At 38.1% G+C, this 17,400-nt stretch overlaps 1 protein-coding gene across 2 annotated transcripts in view; it reads left to right on the top strand.

Moving 5' to 3' along the window:
* The window catches only part of USP7 (ubiquitin specific peptidase 7), a 68,323-nt gene that overhangs the window by 48,739 nt on the left and 2,184 nt on the right, over positions 1-17,400 (top strand). For both annotated transcript variants that reach the window (XM_066330240.1, XM_066330241.1), the window contains 19 exons: positions 515-597; positions 1,539-1,648; positions 2,464-2,620; positions 3,497-3,641; positions 4,220-4,350; positions 5,440-5,574; positions 5,780-5,881; positions 6,560-6,665; positions 7,001-7,093; positions 7,883-7,950; positions 8,880-8,980; positions 10,328-10,481; positions 11,802-11,869; positions 12,923-13,031; positions 13,125-13,202; positions 13,541-13,641; positions 14,253-14,352; positions 15,208-15,327; positions 16,555-16,626. In XM_066330240.1, the coding sequence (XP_066186337.1) occupies positions 515-597; positions 1,539-1,648; positions 2,464-2,620; positions 3,497-3,641; positions 4,220-4,350; positions 5,440-5,574; positions 5,780-5,881; positions 6,560-6,665; positions 7,001-7,093; positions 7,883-7,950; positions 8,880-8,980; positions 10,328-10,481; positions 11,802-11,869; positions 12,923-13,031; positions 13,125-13,202; positions 13,541-13,641; positions 14,253-14,352; positions 15,208-15,327; positions 16,555-16,626 (2,033 nt within the window). The remainder of the gene's footprint in view (positions 1-514; positions 598-1,538; positions 1,649-2,463; positions 2,621-3,496; positions 3,642-4,219; positions 4,351-5,439; positions 5,575-5,779; positions 5,882-6,559; positions 6,666-7,000; positions 7,094-7,882; positions 7,951-8,879; positions 8,981-10,327; positions 10,482-11,801; positions 11,870-12,922; positions 13,032-13,124; positions 13,203-13,540; positions 13,642-14,252; positions 14,353-15,207; positions 15,328-16,554; positions 16,627-17,400) is intronic.

Below are 17,400 nucleotides of genomic sequence, written 5' to 3'. Positions count from 1 at the left end.
GGTGTCATAAAACTGTGCCATGGTGATCACAGTGCTGTTGTTGCAATAATTATAACTTATATATAAGATGAATTTGGATTAAATAGATTCTTATTTAAACCTGGCCATAGTAATAAGAAAAAAAAAAAATGGACTACTCAGAACAGCATAACAGTGGTCCCTTATCATCTCTCTGCTGAGCACTTGGGGTACAAGGCACAGGAAGGGATGTGTAAGAGTCCAGCAAACAGAGGCCTCTGACTTGGTGCTTAACAGTTGGGAAGTGAGGAATTGTGGCCAACAGATGTAACTGTGTGATTTTAAAATCTGCTGGTATTCTTAGATATGCCTCTGCAATATGGTGCATTTCTTAACATTCTTAAACAAGATAAAACTTTACTTAAAGTAAGGACAGAAATATTCAAACACAAACTCCCCTGTCCTAATATTTCATTTGATTAATATGTTGCAGGCCTAGAGTAAACTTAGACTTTTCCCTCCTTCTGTACAATTCCCCAATCTTTTTTTCATTCAGTTTTTGAGTCCTTCATTGACTACGTTGCAGTGGAGCAGTTGGATGGTGATAACAAGTATGATGCAGGAGAACATGGCTTGCAGGTATTATTCTTTTTTTAGCCTTATTTTAAATCTTATTTCTTTATCCTTGATAAAATAACAATGTTGCAAAACCCATTCTAGATTTTTTCAACTGATTTTAGTGATATTTCTTCTTAGAGAATCTTTTTATATAGCTTCTCTTATTTGGTGTTATGTTTCTTAAAATGGAGCTCAGATTTTATAGCAATTTAATTTGTAGTGAGTTTTATGGGTCCAGGTCTTCAGTTGCTAGAATGATTTGCTTTTCCACCAATCTCAAGACTGAGAAGTTCTTCCTCTATGAGTAGTCTCTTCTTCCATGTGTCAAATAAAAATGCAGCATAGCTCTAAAAGTAACTTTGGAGAGTTCATGTTTGTATTCTCAGCAAGAACACCAAATGAACCCATGGAAATTAAACATTTATGTGTGTGCATGTGTTTCTGAGCTCTTCAGTTGCACTTTGGTGCACCCCCTGGAGTAAGCTGAAGTCCTTTATAAATAATGTTTTACTAAAGCTTACTTTTGCAGCTTTGACATACCAAGTTTTGTCAGTAATGCTCTACATATTCTTTAGCTATTTTTAGGAAGGTATAGCACAGTAGCCAAATCCTCGTGGGCAGGATGCAATGAATATGAAATTCTTAATTGATCAAAAATGAGCTTTTGCCTCCATATTCTCTCAATTTTATTTATGCTGGTAACTTGTTCTTAATGCAGTGAGGTGTCCACAAATGCTTTGTGTGCCTTAGTTTAATTTGAGCTCTTGTGTTACTGGAACAGCTCATGGGAAATTGGTGCAGCATTAGGATACTCAAATTGCACCCAAGTTTTGAACTGTTCTGGTGCACATTGTATCGTCAGGTCTATAAAAGTCCATATGAAGAGTGTCTGCAACAAGCAGATATTTTGAGTTGCTAAAAATGCTGCAATTTCTGCCTTCTATTTCCTTTAAAATGTCTAGGAAGCAGAGAAAGGTGTGAAGTTCCTAACATTGCCACCAGTATTACACCTACAGCTCATGAGGTTTATGTATGATCCTCAGACTGACCAAAACATCAAGATAAATGATAGGTAAGTGAGTTGGGTTTTGTTCTAGAATTTAGACATATGAATGTATTTTACCACAAAGTAGCTTCCCAAAGTCCTGGGTTTTTTGACTAAACTCTGAGAGGCAAGCGTGTGCAGTCACACACAGTGGAGGTCCCCTAAAGATGCACTGGTTGAATGTTGGAGTTCAGAATGACAAATTGAATGCTTGCGAATTCATAGTGATTGTTTTGACCATGAACTGCATCTTTTAATGGCTTGTGTAGCATTCTTTGTGCAGAGTGTGGCTAGGCTGCCACCAGAGTAAGCAGGATGAATAAGGAGTTACCTGCTTGCCCTCCATCTGTTTCCATGGATGGAGGGAGAGCCATTTGCTTACTCACTGTAAGCAGAGGCTGATAATTTATCTAGGAGATACATGATTGGTTGTAAACTGAATGTGTATGGCAATTGTCTCATTCTCACCAAGGTGAGATATTTCAGAGTAATACCTGTGCTAGGAAAGCTGCCTTTGTCTGCTAGAAAATAACAGATTTTAAAGGTTTTGCCTTGATGCAGTGAATCCAAACCAGCTCTAATTCAGTTGAAGTGCTCTTGCCCTTGTTACTGAGGGCATACTTTCCTGAGCTGCTTGAAAAGTTTATTTTTATTCCGTATTTAAACAATATAAGTTCTGCCACTGTATGCAGCATGTCCTGGATAGAGATGGCATTGTAACAGTAACATTTTCCATTTTTATACTTTGCTTTAGGAGTACACATAATGTTCCATAATAGTGCATAATAATCTGTGTCTATCTTAACTACAAATACAATTGTCTTCATTCTTTTCAAAACTAGGTTTGAGTTTCCTGAGCAGTTGCCACTAGATGAATTTTTGCAAAAAACAGATCCTAAAGATCCTGCAAATTACATTCTCCATGCAGTTCTAGTGCACAGTGGAGATAACCATGGTGGACATTATGTTGTTTACTTAAATCCAAAGGGCGATGGCAAAGTGAGTATTGAAAAGCACCTGAAAGTATTTGTGTGTTGTAAATGCATACTTGCAGTTTTTATAATGGACAAATATTCAGGATTTTTGACCACTGAAAGAAGAGTGTACACACACACTTGGCTTTTAACAAAAGACTTTTTAACTGAGGAAATCCCTTTGCTTGTGTGTATATGTGTTGATGTTCTTTTGCAGTCAGATTTTATCCAGCATGTTTTTGAGGCTGACTTTGCTAAAGCAAATATGAGCATTTCCAGGGTTTCTGTGACTCAGAAGTTCACCATGTTTGTGTATGTCCCACTGTTCCAGGTTTAGGTGACTTGATTGGATTGGACATTTATAGGTCAGGTGCCTCTTTCCTTGAGTTGACTGGTTTTGTGTGTACATGACTGTTGACAGTAAGAGTAAAAGTCATGTTTTACTGTGAATTTGTTGCTATTTGTAATTTATTCTAGATTGTTTTAATTTAAAATTTGACATGTTGCTGTAAATGTGCAAAGAATTACTATAGATGCCTTGTGCATCACTGCTTTTTATTTCATTTTACAACAGATGAAGTCAATTTTCTATTTCCTGCAGAAATATTAGATATTTGAATAACAGTCTTTAGAAAAGCTTTTTGGCATAATTACTGTACTTTTGGTACTCATTGTAAAATGTTCAGTAAAGGTTTGGTATTTATGGACTTCCTTATGCTGAGCACAAGTAGCAGGTAGCACAAATTACACTGAACTAGCTTTCCTTTTAAAAGCCACGCCGCTTGAAGGTAATTTTAGTCACTTCAAAGAGCTGAAAGACACGCCAGAAATAGGATTAATTTCTCATTCAGGAGCGTGTTTTTATGTGCTAAATCACCTTTCTATAAAACTTCCTCCCCAGTGGTGTAAATTCGACGACGACGTCGTGTCGAGGTGCACCAAGGAGGAGGCGATCGAGCACAACTACGGGGGGCACGACGACGACCTGTCCGTGCGGCACTGCACCAACGCCTACATGCTGGTCTACATCAGGGAGTCCAAGCTCAGTACGTGTCCTCTCCGTGCTCAGAGGGGCCTCACAGGCAGGACTCAGGGCTGCTTTACCTCGGAAGTGTTGGCAGTGGTCCTACACAACAGGCCTGCCTTGGTTACAGTCGGAATGTAGAGATGATCAGCCGGCCGTTCTCTCGCTTTTGGGAAGCGGATTCTGCTCTGGGTCACCTTTTGGCTCAGTAAAGCACCTGCAAAGTGCTTCAAACCTGGCCTGGTTTATGGGATGGGAAACTTACTGATGAAACTGACTTTGGTGATGGAATTCAATCAAATTGATTGTATTCTATAGAGTCATACATGCTTCAGAAATGGAGCGCTGGCAAATATTTTTTGAATTCTGAACTGAATATTTCATTCAAAAATCAGTGATACATATTTCATGGAAGTAGAGCATTTTGGCTTGTCACAGGAGTGCTTCTTTTGCTGAAGCATGATGATATCAAACCATCATTTTAAAGTGAAAGATGAAGAAAGCTGGTTTTGACTTCAAATCAGAGGGAAGTCAAGCATGTATGAAAAAGAACCTGTTAGATGTAAATCTTGAAATATCATCATAAAATCTGCTTTCTAGGTGAAGTTTTGCAGCCTGTCACCGACCATGATATTCCTCAACAACTTGTAGAAAGGCTACAAGAAGAGAAGAGGATAGAAGCTCAGAAGAGGAAGGAGAGGCAGGAAGCTCACCTCTATATGCAAGTGCAGGTCAGCTTTTGAAACAGATTAAGTTGCACCTACTTTACCATGAAAATTTAGAACATTGAACCATCCTGGAGGCAAACCTTGATTTTTTTTTTTTTTATTTAATTTTTGTTCTGAAGTAGTGTTCTAAGAGAAATTATGATTTTAGTGCTTTTAAATATATTTACATATGCAACAACTGTAATAAACCACGCAGTACTGTATGTTATAAACATTTCTGTTTTCTTTAGAATTTGTTATGCTTGTGAGTAAAAATAGTAAGTTCAGGTGAAAGGGAAAAGGACCAGGTTATTTCAAATGGCTGTCCTGCCACTGCACTTTTATCTCCTTCAGGAATTATTTTCTAAAATTAGAATGTATCTAGCCATAGGCTGCAGGTCTGGACTATTGCCAAACTGAGCTCATCAAGTAGAAGCAGAAGGAGAGAGTGCTTATATTTGCAATTATCTTTTTGGAAAAGCCAGATGGACTAGATTGTTATGAATTGCCTTAAGGAGCCCTGTTTATGGCTCTTTCCAGAGCCCATCTGGCACAGGGAAATAGAACCCATTTTCCATGTGGCTCCATGTTTCCTTGCCTGTTCTCTCTTGTGGTGATAAGCAGAGATCCTGGTGAAGTCCAGCATGTTCTGCACTGCCTTTGCACTGAGTCTGCATTGGGACATGGGCAGCATTGCACTGTCTGTGCTTCTGTTAACAAAGAGTGCAGGGGAGCTGTGGGAAATACAGGGAAAAGGTTCAGTGGTCTCCTTGCATTGTACCAGTCATAGAATTATGTAGCCTATTTATTTTCTCCAAGTGCCAAGATTGTTAGAGCACATTCCAGCACTTGGGATCTAAGCACGACTGGTTTTTAATTGCTTGGGATTTGTAAGAATTAATGTATTTAATTACTTGCACTGATGAGATTATCAATCACGATTTTTTAATTTCATTATAATCTGTGTTCTTGCAAATTTGCTCCCTGAGAACATGAACAGTGTTAGCACTGTGCCAGAGGGCCAGAGAGGTTGCATAGTAAAGCATCCTGAGAAGGTATTACATGGTGCAGCTGGACTTGTCTGAATAGTAACCTTTAAATGTCATTTTTCAGATAGTGGCAGAGGATCAGTTCTGTGGTCACCAAGGCAATGATATGTATGATGAAGAAAAAGTGAAGTACACTGTTTTCAAAGTATTAAAAAACTCCACACTTACAGAATTTGTTCAAAACCTCTCTCAAACTATGGTGAGTTTTCTGTAGTGAATACCTGCATGTATTTATTTTGTTCCATTATGATTGTTTCGTAGCCCTTACCTTCTCCACGTATTGACAGCAATCATAATTTAGACCTTTTAACACAGAAGACCTGTTTGAGTGTAATGAAAGGATCTTAGCCTATCTTTCCCTTGTTTTGATTTAGTTTCCTGTCACAATTTTTTGTTTATATTAGGGATTTCCCCAGGATCAAATCAGATTATGGCCAATGCAAGCTAGAAGTAATGGAACAAAAAGACCTGCAATGTTAGATAATGAAGCAGATGGCAATAAAACGGTAAGTTGTCACTGAGAGATGATATTACTTCTGTACATCTCCCATGATTTTTAGTTGTCTTTAAGAATACCTAATTTTGAGACATAAGATTTTCTGGCTTTTAATTTAAAATTCATTTCATTGTATCTGGTGAAGTTTGATATTTGAGTAGACTTGGTTTAGTGGGTTAATTTTGATAGGAAGCAGGAGTGTGGTTAGTGTATGATTTTTCTGCTGTGGAAAAAAAAAAATGAGATCATGATTTCTTATGTTAGATTAAAACAGAGATATCCCTTTGACAAAAGGGGGAAACCCTCTGGATTTAAGGAATTCTGATGCTTAAAATGTAAAACATGTTTAAATACCATGGAAAACAGAGATTGGTTTTATTGTACTTTTATTCTAAAATGAAGTAATGCCCTTGCCGTTATAAAGGTAGCTGTAGGTAAACTTTTTAAAAGGTAAAGAAGTGGGTTCATTTTAAGTAAAACCTATTGTTACTGCTTCATCAAAGTTTTTGGTAGTTTTGTGTCTATGTTTGTCTTAAAAAATTTCATAAACTTCCTTTAACACAATTTTAAAAAAACCTCTCCCACTTGTAGAATGTCATAAAGTTCTTGTACCTGATTAAAATGCAGATACCAGGTTGTATTAGGTTCTTCAGAGACTTTTTTTTCTTCTCTCATATCTTTTACATAGATGATTGAGCTCAGTGACAATGAGAATCCATGGACAATATTTTTGGAAACAGTAGATCCAGAGATGGCTGCTACTGGAGCAACATTACCCAAATTTGATAAAGATCGTAAGCATATGGACCAACCATTTCTAAAATACAAAATACATTCATTTTGGGTGTATCTCCAAAAACAGTGTGCACTCCTTTTTTCAACTGTGTCATTGATGTATCTATCAAACTACTACAGTGCTGAAATAAGTTTTTCTCATGCAGTTTTTCCTTCATTTCTCTTGAAGTGAAAGACATGCTTTGCATGTTTTTAGACTCACTGAATAAATTTATAAAATAAATTAATAAATCAAAGACACATATTTGTTACTGTGTAAATAAAACCATCTCGGTAATCTCTGTCCCCCTCCCCAAGCCTTACTTCAAATAAAATCTTGTTTTTTAATTTGTAGATGATGTAATGTTGTTTCTGAAGATGTATGATCCGAAGACTCGGAGTTTGAATTATTGTGGACATATCTACACCCCTATATCCTGTAAAATACGTGAGTTCTGAATTTTATTGTCATTGTAATCATTGAAGTCTTTAAAGTACATTGCACATACTTCTCCTTTAATAATAATTCCATCACTGAAACCAAAGGTACACCACAGAAACAAATTCTTATTTCATCCAGCACCTGAGAGTTTTCTTCCCCATGTGGTGTCAGTGGCATTTCCTGCAGGTCTGAGCCTCAAAACTGGTGCTCAGTTCATTGTTGCTGTACTCACCAGGTGTTCCAGCTGTTTCAGACCTGTTGTAAAGCTTTGGGATTTGATACATCCCTCCCAGGAGCTTTTCAAATAACTCTTCTCCAAGCTTTCACTATGGCAGCCTGAGCAGCTGCTCAGCCTGAATGCTGTGGAAGCCTTGATGTTCATATGGGTCAGTTTGAGGAATTCAGCAAATACCCACTGTCTGAAAATATTTCAGTTTTTCATTTTGAATGTCTCATTTTGTTAACTTACATGTATTTTTTAATTTTATATTTTAGCTGTCATTAATTTTTTTCAAAGATACTAAACCATTTCTCTGGGGAAGGAACAGTGTTATTTCATCTCTTGGATTTTCAATGAACTTGCACGTATTTTATTGTTCAAATGAAGTGGAAAGGAACCATAAATGTGTGTCTGGTTGAATGTCAACAAGGGAAACTTTAATGTGGAAAACTCTCTTTCTTAGGCATTGTAGAACCATCTACCCAGGGTAAAGAAAGGGATTCTCTCCCTTCTGTAGTTGGTCTCACTAGCAATTAGCACTACACATTTCACATTCCTTTCTTTTTCTCCAACAGGTGACTTGCTTCCAGTTATGTGTGAGAGAGCAGGATTTCCACAAGAAACTAGCCTTATCCTCTATGAGGTTTGGATTGATGGACTTTTTTTAACTTTGTCTTTTGCATGCTGTAAAGAAAAAAAAAAAAGATTTATTCATTTAAAGATGTTGCTCATGACAGTGACAATTTATAAATTATCAGCACTGTAATCTGTAACTTTGAAGTCTACAGTGCTGCAAAAGAGTGTAGCAGCAGAGAGTTAACTTCAAAACAGATTTTATGTCAAATTGATTCAAGTGTAAAGCTTTAAAACCAAAAAAATATCTCCATGATGTCGTATATGAGCAGCTTTGTTGTGCTAAACCTGTGTTGCTGAGTTAGAGGAGCTATTGCTGCTGACATTTTTGGCCATCCTGTTTTCAGTGCCCACCTTAGTGAAGTTGAGAAAACGTTGAGAAAATCTTCTTCCTTCCCCAAGCCAAAGTCAGCAAACAAAATCCTTAGTCTGCTATGCTGTTTCTGCCCAAATACACAAGCAGTGAATCTTCATAAGTGCTACATTTATTGAGTGCTGATGATGCAGATCTTGCCAAGGCAAAGTCCTTGCTAGAGTAAGAACAAGAAATTGGAGTTTTGTTGCAATTTCTGGTAGCAGTCCTGCTGCTCTCTCTGGTGGTTCCAGGGCAGCACACACATCAGCCTTCCTAAAAAGCAAAGCTGTACTCCTTGCTCTGGGCAGATCAGGGTTACAGTGTCATTCCAGTTTGTTCACTCAGGTGCTTTTATCCCTGGATCAGCCCAGAGATCAGCTGCTAGTATAAATATGGAATATTCATATAGATATTTAATAATACATGCATTGGATTTGTATAGATACATATCTATCCATTTGTTTCAGTTGGAAAGAATGTACAGGTTACCTTATCTGATTATTTCTTCACTGTTGTGACCTTTATTTGTGACCTTTATTTTTGTTTTTTATTCTATAATCAATAATTTTTGTTCTTTATTGCAGGAAGTTAAACCCAATTTAACAGAAAGGATTCAAGACTATGATGTATCTCTTGATAAAGCTCTTGATGAACTAATGGATGGTGACATCATAGTGTTTCAGAAGTATGTATTTTAAGGGGGCACCTTATTGCAGTTGAATCACCTGGTTCACTTTGAAAGCTGAACTTCCTTTAAGCTTTTTTTATCAAGAGCAAAGTATTACATTCCAATAGTAGATGTGTTCTCTGCAGTTCTCATTTGTTTATTCAAAGGGGAAATGAGCAAATATCGGTGGTATTTGAGTGTCACCTGCCATATTACTTAAGGAAAAGGTGTCCTCTTAGTTTAGAAAACCAGTAACCTAAAATAGCTCATAATATTACCAGAGTGTGTTCAGCAGTGCATCTGATTTGTGCAGCTTTGTACTGGAGCCACTGTAAGGCAGACACCGAAGAGCCTTCCAGCATTTCAGATCTTGAGCTCAGTACCGTGGCCACTGGACAAGGCTCTTGGAGCTCTTTCAGCCCAGAACTACACTAAACTGCTTTCCCTTTTTGCCTCTCCTTGTGCTCACAGTCAGGTCCTTACTGCTCTGCAGTGATGAGATGCTCCTGGTTTGCCTGAGCACGTGCCACTCGTAGGTGAACTGATGCTTCAGCTGGAGATTTCTCCAAGGCAAAGGGGAGCTCCTCATCTAGTATCCAATAAAGGGATCTTTCATAAGCTTGACAGGGCTATAAATCAGCATTTCTATGCTCTCACTCCTGATGGTCACACCCAACTGTGTTGCTCTGTTTCTCTCCATGGGCTGACAGTGGGTGGAAGCCAGCTAGTCTATCTTCAGCACTCTTACCCCAGATTATGTGAGATGAATGTATTTCTCATGTCATGCCTTGGAACTCGCATTCCCAGTTGACCCAGTTGGTGTTATGCACCCTTGGCTGGCTGCTGACTCCTGGGTAAGTGCACAGCTTGTACCCTGGTGCTATTTCTCTGCAGAGAAGTTGGGGTACCAGTCAGGAGTGACCCAAACCAGCCCCTGAGCCCACTGTTCTGCCTCTCTGTGCCAAGGCATGTTGTCTGTGCAAAGTGATTGATGCAGGGGCTCATGGAAAGCTGTGCAGCATTAGTGCAGACACACAGGGATGTGCCAGGGTGGGAGGGGGGCCAGCTCCTGCTGCAGTGGTGCTGTGAACCCACAGGAACCAAGAGCAGGGCCAGGCTGCATGGGAGCAGCAGAGCAGGCGTGGGTGCCGGGCCCTGCACACACAGACACGCCGGGCTCTGGGTCACTGCTGACTGCACCAGTCCTACTGTGGACCAGTGGTGGCTCTTGCAAAAGGTTTCTGAACTTCATCTCTCTATCTCTCCACTGTTGCTGACTTACTGTAGAACATGTTTTTTTAAAAGTCCCTGCTTCTGTGTAACAATGTGATGTGTAATGGTATCATCATTTATTTGCTCTTGTAGGGATGACCCAGAAAATGATAACAGCGAGCTCCCAACAGCTAAGGAATACTTCAGAGACCTCTATCACCGTGTGGATGTCATTTTCTGTGATAAAACCATCCCCAATGACCCGGGCTTTGTTGTTACTTTATCCAATAGGATGAATTACTTTCAGGCATGTGTCCTGTTTCTCTTTTGTTTCCTTGTTTGGAAAGTCACTTTTGCAATATACATACTTTTCTAAAAGTTCTAAAGCTGTCCATGTACATTTTTTGCATTGTGTACGTTTCATTTTAAATGAAAAATTCAAGGAAGCCACTAAGGCTTGTGAGAAAAATATACTATAAACCCCCCAGTTATTAATAATGAGTTATTTGATAATTGGGTTCTTTCTTGGTAGACCATTCTGCTCTGTCAGGGAAATGATATTCTCATGAAATTATGCATTTGCTTTCAAAGTGACACACAAAGCTTGCTCAGCTTATTTGGCCATTAAAAGAAAAATGCCTTGGGAATCTAGTGATAACCTATTTTGTGCCTGTAATATCAACAATAATATTTATTTTGTAGACCAAGCTGTACTGCTTTCTTCACACAGTGAAGTTTAATGCTCAGTGATACTAGCAGATCAAGCCTGTTGTGTTAATAATAGATGAGTTGGGGTGTTTAGATGAGGAAAACTGGACATGAAAACCTAAGAAAAAAACCTGAAATAAAGCTGGCCTGATCTATTAAAAGCAGCCTGAGTAGGTTTGACTCCCTGCAGTTCTGTGGTTACTTTTGTCAATGTCAAAGGAAAAAAAAAATCACTTAAAACCAGATAAAATTAATTTCTGTCTCCAAAGACAGAAACTTTGAGCATCTGCATATGCAGGGAAAGTCAGGGGTGAGTTTTGCTATACTGTTCTTATCTGTTTTTAGGCCAGTTGCTCTCTCTTACTTTTTCTTCACTTGAAGTGTAAGGTCTGTATGGTTTGAGGTTTTTTTTTGGTAAGGCAAAACCAGAATGCCCCTTTTGTGAGGCAGTGATGTGAAGTGTACTCATGGGAATAATGTGGTGGTGTTACTCAGCAAGCTAACTTACTTGGAGTGAATTAAAGGAGTGGGAATCTTCTGAGCAAGTCTTACTTATTTCCCTAATAGTATAATTAAAAAAAACCCAACAAAACCCAACAGCAAAAAGCAATCAAACAGCAAAAACAAGCAAGATAAGAATGCAGCAATTGTTGTGGATTTAGTGGCCTTTTGGCAACAGTAACAGGCTGTATTAAAACAGCTTCCTCTTTTTTTTTTTTCCTTAGAATATCTTATTCTGTGTCAACTGTTCAGAAACTAACAGTTCTAGTTTATTTAGCCTTGAGGAGGTAGGCATAGTGAGTTCTCTCAGAATTCCAGTAGCACAATGTTCCTGTCATGGAATGAATGACTGTATGATTGTAGAGCAATGTCATAACTGTGTGAAACAATTCAGAACTTACCAAAAATTTATTTTCAGGTTGCAAAGACAGTCGCTCAGAGACTTAACACGGATCCAATGCTATTACAGTTTTTCAAGTCCCAAGGGTAAGATGAATTCCTTAGCATTCTGTGTCTAAGCTGTTCCTCAAAAATTAGTCTTTTCCAGGTTGTTAACTAATTCTCTACCACTAAGATGTTACGTTTCTGGCAAGCACAGCAGCTTGCTTTGACAGCTGAAGTATTGCAATGTCTGTCTCTAGAGCCTCAAAGAATTGCACGTTTCAGAAGAGTTCTAGTAAATGTAATTTTAAAAATCATTAATTACTTCAAAGCCTGATGCTGTGGGATAAATTGCTAAGCTGATGCAAGTGCTGTTCCAGTGAATGTAGAATTTCTAGAATGGAAGAGAGCAGAAACAAGTGCACATAAAAGCAGTGGTTTTGCTGATTTTACAAGTTTAAATGCAGGAGTTACTTCACTGAATTCACCCCTCCTCCCTCAAAGTCTGCAGATAAGGTTTTATGAAGATGATGACAATCTAACAAGTTCACAGGTGCTCAAAGGGATATTTCTGGTTAAAGTGGTGGTTTTACACATGTTTGTGTAAAACTAGATTTATCTGTATAGAACTACAGCAGAAAGTAGTGGATTACAGCTCTGCATATGTGCTTCAGGAATAATGCATACACAAAACTTAAAACTTTCTGTATTCATGGAAGTGCAGATTCTCTTTAGTTACCTGAGGCTGTCTCCCTTCATCATCAGTGAGAATTTGAGTAGCTGTTTGTAGTTTCCAGTGCTTTGGTCACTGTGGAATTTGCTGTGTCATATGGCTCCACAAATTAACCTTTCACAATTTAAAGCATGTGCTGCTATGCCAGTAATTTCAGAGGAATGTGGGTCTGCCAGCCTGCAGCACTGACATGAGCTTGTAAACATCCAGGAGAGTTAATACACACCCTGAATGTTCTTCTGTTCCCACAGCCCAGCTGTGTTTAAAAGTCACTAAGGTTCTGTGTGTTGTGCTGCTTAGGCTGTGTTAGCAATTACATGAAACTGGAAGCCAGTAATGAAAATGTTCTTGGTGCTTCAATGAGCTGAGCAGTGATGGATTTTGAAGAGCTGGATTTTAAGAGCATGTTTTCCTTCCTTCTGTAGTTATAGGGATGGCCCTGGTAATCCTCTTAGACATAATTATGAAGGTACTTTAAGAGATCTTCTGCAGTTCTTCAAGCCTAGGCAACCGAAAAAACTCTACTATCAACAGGTAAGAGTCTTTTCTTTTTATTAGGGTGAGTTATAAAAAATAATTCTCCCCTATTCAAAGTATGCCTAAAGTGTTTTTCTCTTCTTTCTTAAGCTCAAAATGAAGATAACTGATTTTGAAAACAGAAGAAGTTTTAAATGCATATGGCTAAATAGCCAGTTTAGGGAAGAGGTGAGTGAAGCCATTACACACTTGCTGTCATTTCTGTGTCAGAGCTGGCATGGCTGTGGTTATGGATCACATGCTCTACCCCTGAGTAACACAGAATTAGAACAAAGTTGTACATGATGTTAAAAAAATCTAACAAAAAAAAAACAACAAAAAGAACCCAAAGAGCACAAAAAAAAGTTTAAAAGAATCAGATCCGTTAACAAAAATTTTGAAGATTACATAGGTGTTAAGTGTTTTCAAGATGAGTGTTTAAGGAGAACTCCAGTGTGTTCTGTGCTTTAATGTGGTTGTTTTCATTTTCAGATTTTCTAATGATCTTTGTGTTTCAAATTCCACAGGAAATAACAGTATATCCAGATAAGCATGGGTGTGTGCGGGACCTGTTAGAAGAATGTAAAAAAGTTGTAGAACTCTCTGAAAAAGGTTCAGGGAAATTAAGGTAAAGTTGGAAGACTGTGATATCTTCTATGTGATCATGTAAATTTTATGCAGCAAAGTATCTGTAGAATTTAAAATACTGTAGAAACCATTATTAACAGACGAAATGTAATACTGTGTTAAAGACTTCCAGATTGCCACTGTTAAGGACTTTTCTTAACTATAAATATACATTTTACACTGTTATTTAATTTTTTTTGTATTTGATAAAGTTACATCCTTGAGTTTCATCAATTGCATTTGTTAGTTATGACTTCTTAATTATTTAAAATCCAAGCATTTCATGTTATTTACTTCTCAGGAGTTACGGGGGTTAAAAGTGAGGTCATTTAAAGAGGATATTTAAAATAATCTCCACTAGAAACCTGTATTTTGTAATGGCACATCCTGTCTCTTTGCCATGAGCCAGAAATAATTTAACCTCTTACAGCTTTACTACTTAATTTTTACTAAAGATTTGATGTAAAATTTTCTAAATACAATAGCAGCATCAGTTTACATTCTACACTAATCTCTCTCGAGGTTTGAGAAAGAAATTGTTGTACTGATCTTTTTTTTAAAATACTTTGAAAAAATCACTTTTTAAAAATACTTTTCCTGTTTATCTTTAAGGCTGCTAGAAATTGTAAGTTACAAAATAATTGGTGTCCATCAGGAGGATGAGCTGTTAGAGTGTTTGTCACCTGCAACAAGTCGAACGTTTCGAATAGAGGTGAGTCATGCTTGTCTTGGAGGAGCTTTAAAACCTGACTTGGAGAGAGGAAACTCTTTCAGGGAGTAGTTTTATTTTTCTGGGTGCTGATGTCCAAAAACTGTGATGTCTATTCAGATAGCATGATAATATTATGTGTATTTTTAAAAATAACACATTTAAAAAGATCATCCTTTGTTCCATCTGCTTCCCTGTAATGGTGTTTCTTTCATTTTTACATATGTTTTTATAACAATACATGCAGACTCTGCAAGAGCCTGTCAATAGAACACTTAATGTCTTGGTAGTAATTCCAGGGTTTGTTTGAGAGTTCATGGTAGAAATGTTTATGCTTAGAACCCAGTTCTATGCTCCAGTATTCTAGAAGGTTTTGTTTCCTCTTCTGTTATGTTTGAGGTTCTTGAGCAAATTTGATAGTTAATGTGTGATTTTTTTTTTCTAAACATCTCATTTAGATCTGTTAACTCACCTCAAAAATCAGAAATTAAAAAAAAAAAAAAAAAAGGTTTCCAGTGTAAAAGTGTAATGAGGAGCTGACAAGAGGCCTGTGTTCCTGTCAGCTAGTTCTGCACTGATAGGTTTCTTGTCAAAAAAGCCATTCAGGGAAGCCAGGACAGGAGAGTGTTTCCTGAGTGGGGGAAGCTAAAGTGCTGTCGTGCCAGGGGTGAGGGACTCTGGTAAAAAAAAAAAAAAAATGGCTCTTTTAATTGTTTTTGAATAGAATTGTTTGAAATCAGTTACAGTACATCAATGATGCTTTCAGTTTCTTAATAACTAGAAAAATAACTTCAAAACTTCAGTTTCTTTTTGTGGAAGTTTAGCTGATTGGAGTCACAATTCTCTGTCTGGATCTAGGAAATTCCTCTGGACCAGGTAGATATAGACAAAGAAAATGAGATGCTAATCACAGTGGCACATTTCCACAAAGAGGTTTTCGGGACGTTTGGAATTCCGTTCTTGCTGAGGATACACCAGGTGCAGTATGGCTCCCTTTTTCTCCCTGTGGGATTATAATGATGATATTTTCTTAAAGGACTGTGGAAGAAATGCATTAGTGTAAGAAATGTGTAGGAAAATGCAGTTCTTGTCCCAAAGGTTCTGCCCCATCTGTGCCTTTTTATTATTAAATCATTTCCCAGCTCAGTTCTTTTGGCATATCCAGGTTGTTCAGTGTTTCAGTGAGCCTGTGCAATACCTGGAGAGCTGCATGTGGCAGCAGCTGTCATCCCCTGCAGAATCCCCCAGCAAACCATAACCCCATTTCCACCAGCACTGGAGCAACTGAGTGTTGAGTTGTTGGCAAAAGTGGCCCTGCCATGGCTGCTCACACTGAGACATGATTATGGAAAATGGGGTTGCTTCCTCCATCACTTTCTGAGATGCCTGCATTTCATCCCTTCTGTAATTTGATGTGCTTTATCTTCTAGGGCAGAAGGTTGGTACAAGAACAAAAGCTAATTTTGAAAGCCTAAATTCTTAAGTTTTTTCTGTGGTGCTGCTCCAGCTGAATGTCACCCTGATTTTCTTAATATCAATATGTATTTCTGGGAGCAGTTAGCCATTTGCTTCTGAACTTTTTCTGGTTCATTCATGTTACATTGTATGAAAATCACTTCAAAAAATTGGGAATGAGAAATATGTCAATATCTCTCTACCTCTAAAACTCTAAAATTAGAATGTTACTGATTTCCATATTTTTGATCAAAGAGTAAAACTCGTGTGGTGACTTTTGGTGGAGATCATTTTTTCTGCATTTCCTTGTTACGACAGTAAATTTATATTACTCATCTTTAAGTTGATGGTATCTGTCACTTTTTTAGGCAGTGCACATGGAGAAGGGAGCAGAAATGCAGTACAAAAAGTAGTAATATGCTTAGCAAGGATATGGGTATTTTTAACAAATTCTTGTTTTGCTGCTGATTTTCTAATTTTGCTGCTCAGTTTTAACTTGACTTGTACATCAGTGGCAGTGCCTGGCCAGTTTATGGGACAGTTTGCATAATGTTGAATGAATAAGAGTTAAAGTTCCTGAATTTAAGCAAGTTGCCTGCTGTTGTTCCATAGTGTAGGGAATGATGTTATTTTGTAAATAACAGAGATTGAGGCAATGTTTTTTAATAAAGCTGAAAGCAAGAAGTATTAACAGCCTCCTCTTTTTCCCCTAGACTTTCTTGACATTAAAAATCTTGTTGTAATTATTAGGGTGAACACTTCAGAGAGGTTATGAAGCGGATTCAGACAATGCTGGACATACAAGAAAAAGAATTTGAAAAGGTAATTTCAAGTTGGGAGAGCTTTTACTGCTGACTGTAAACCCTAAATGAATCTATTGTAGTCGGTTAGAACACCATAGACTTGGGATAAGAGTAGATTTTGTGTGATAGAACAGCTGCTTGACTGAAATAATGCTTTTTCTAGAACTAATAAGTTAGGATGGGTAGGATCACTGAAGAGATCAAGAGAGATATTCTGTAAAACATTCAAGTAACCCAGAAAAGTGGAGCTGGTGTGGGACCTTTAGAAGCCACCCCCACATCACATTCCTGCTCAGAGCAGAACGTGACTCAGTCAGGTTGTGCAGGGTTTTTTAGTTGCAACTTGTAAACTCCCAAGGGTGGGAATTCTGCCCTGTTCTGGACACTGTGTTTTAGAGTATTTCCACTATCATTGGGAAGGCTTTGCTTTCCTTGCACATAATCAGAATGTTTCATTTTGCAACTTATGGAGGTCACCTCTGTGCAGTTTTTGAGAAGAGCTTTCTCCTGTGTGCCGTCCTTCAGATGGTGGAAGGCTGTAGATACCCTGTCAGTCTTTTCATCTCTGGGTCACACAGAACCCATTTCCCAGAGGTTCCTGTACACCAGGTTCCCCCCAGTCCTCTCACAGTCTCACTGGACTGTTGCTGCACTTGCTGCAGTTCATTGTCCTTTTTCCCTGAAGGACCTGAACCTGGACACAGTATTGCAGGATGTGGGTTCATGATTTCCCAAGCATTTACTTTGACGCATTATCCACGTTGTTGATGTTTTAACCAGGATTGACTTTTTT

The sequence above is a fragment of the Sylvia atricapilla genome, chromosome 15 (genome assembly GCF_009819655.1).
Source record: "Sylvia atricapilla isolate bSylAtr1 chromosome 15, bSylAtr1.pri, whole genome shotgun sequence".
NCBI classification, from domain to species: Eukaryota; Metazoa; Chordata; class Aves; order Passeriformes; family Sylviidae; genus Sylvia; species Sylvia atricapilla.
This window is presented reverse-complemented; position numbering and strand designations above follow the sequence as displayed.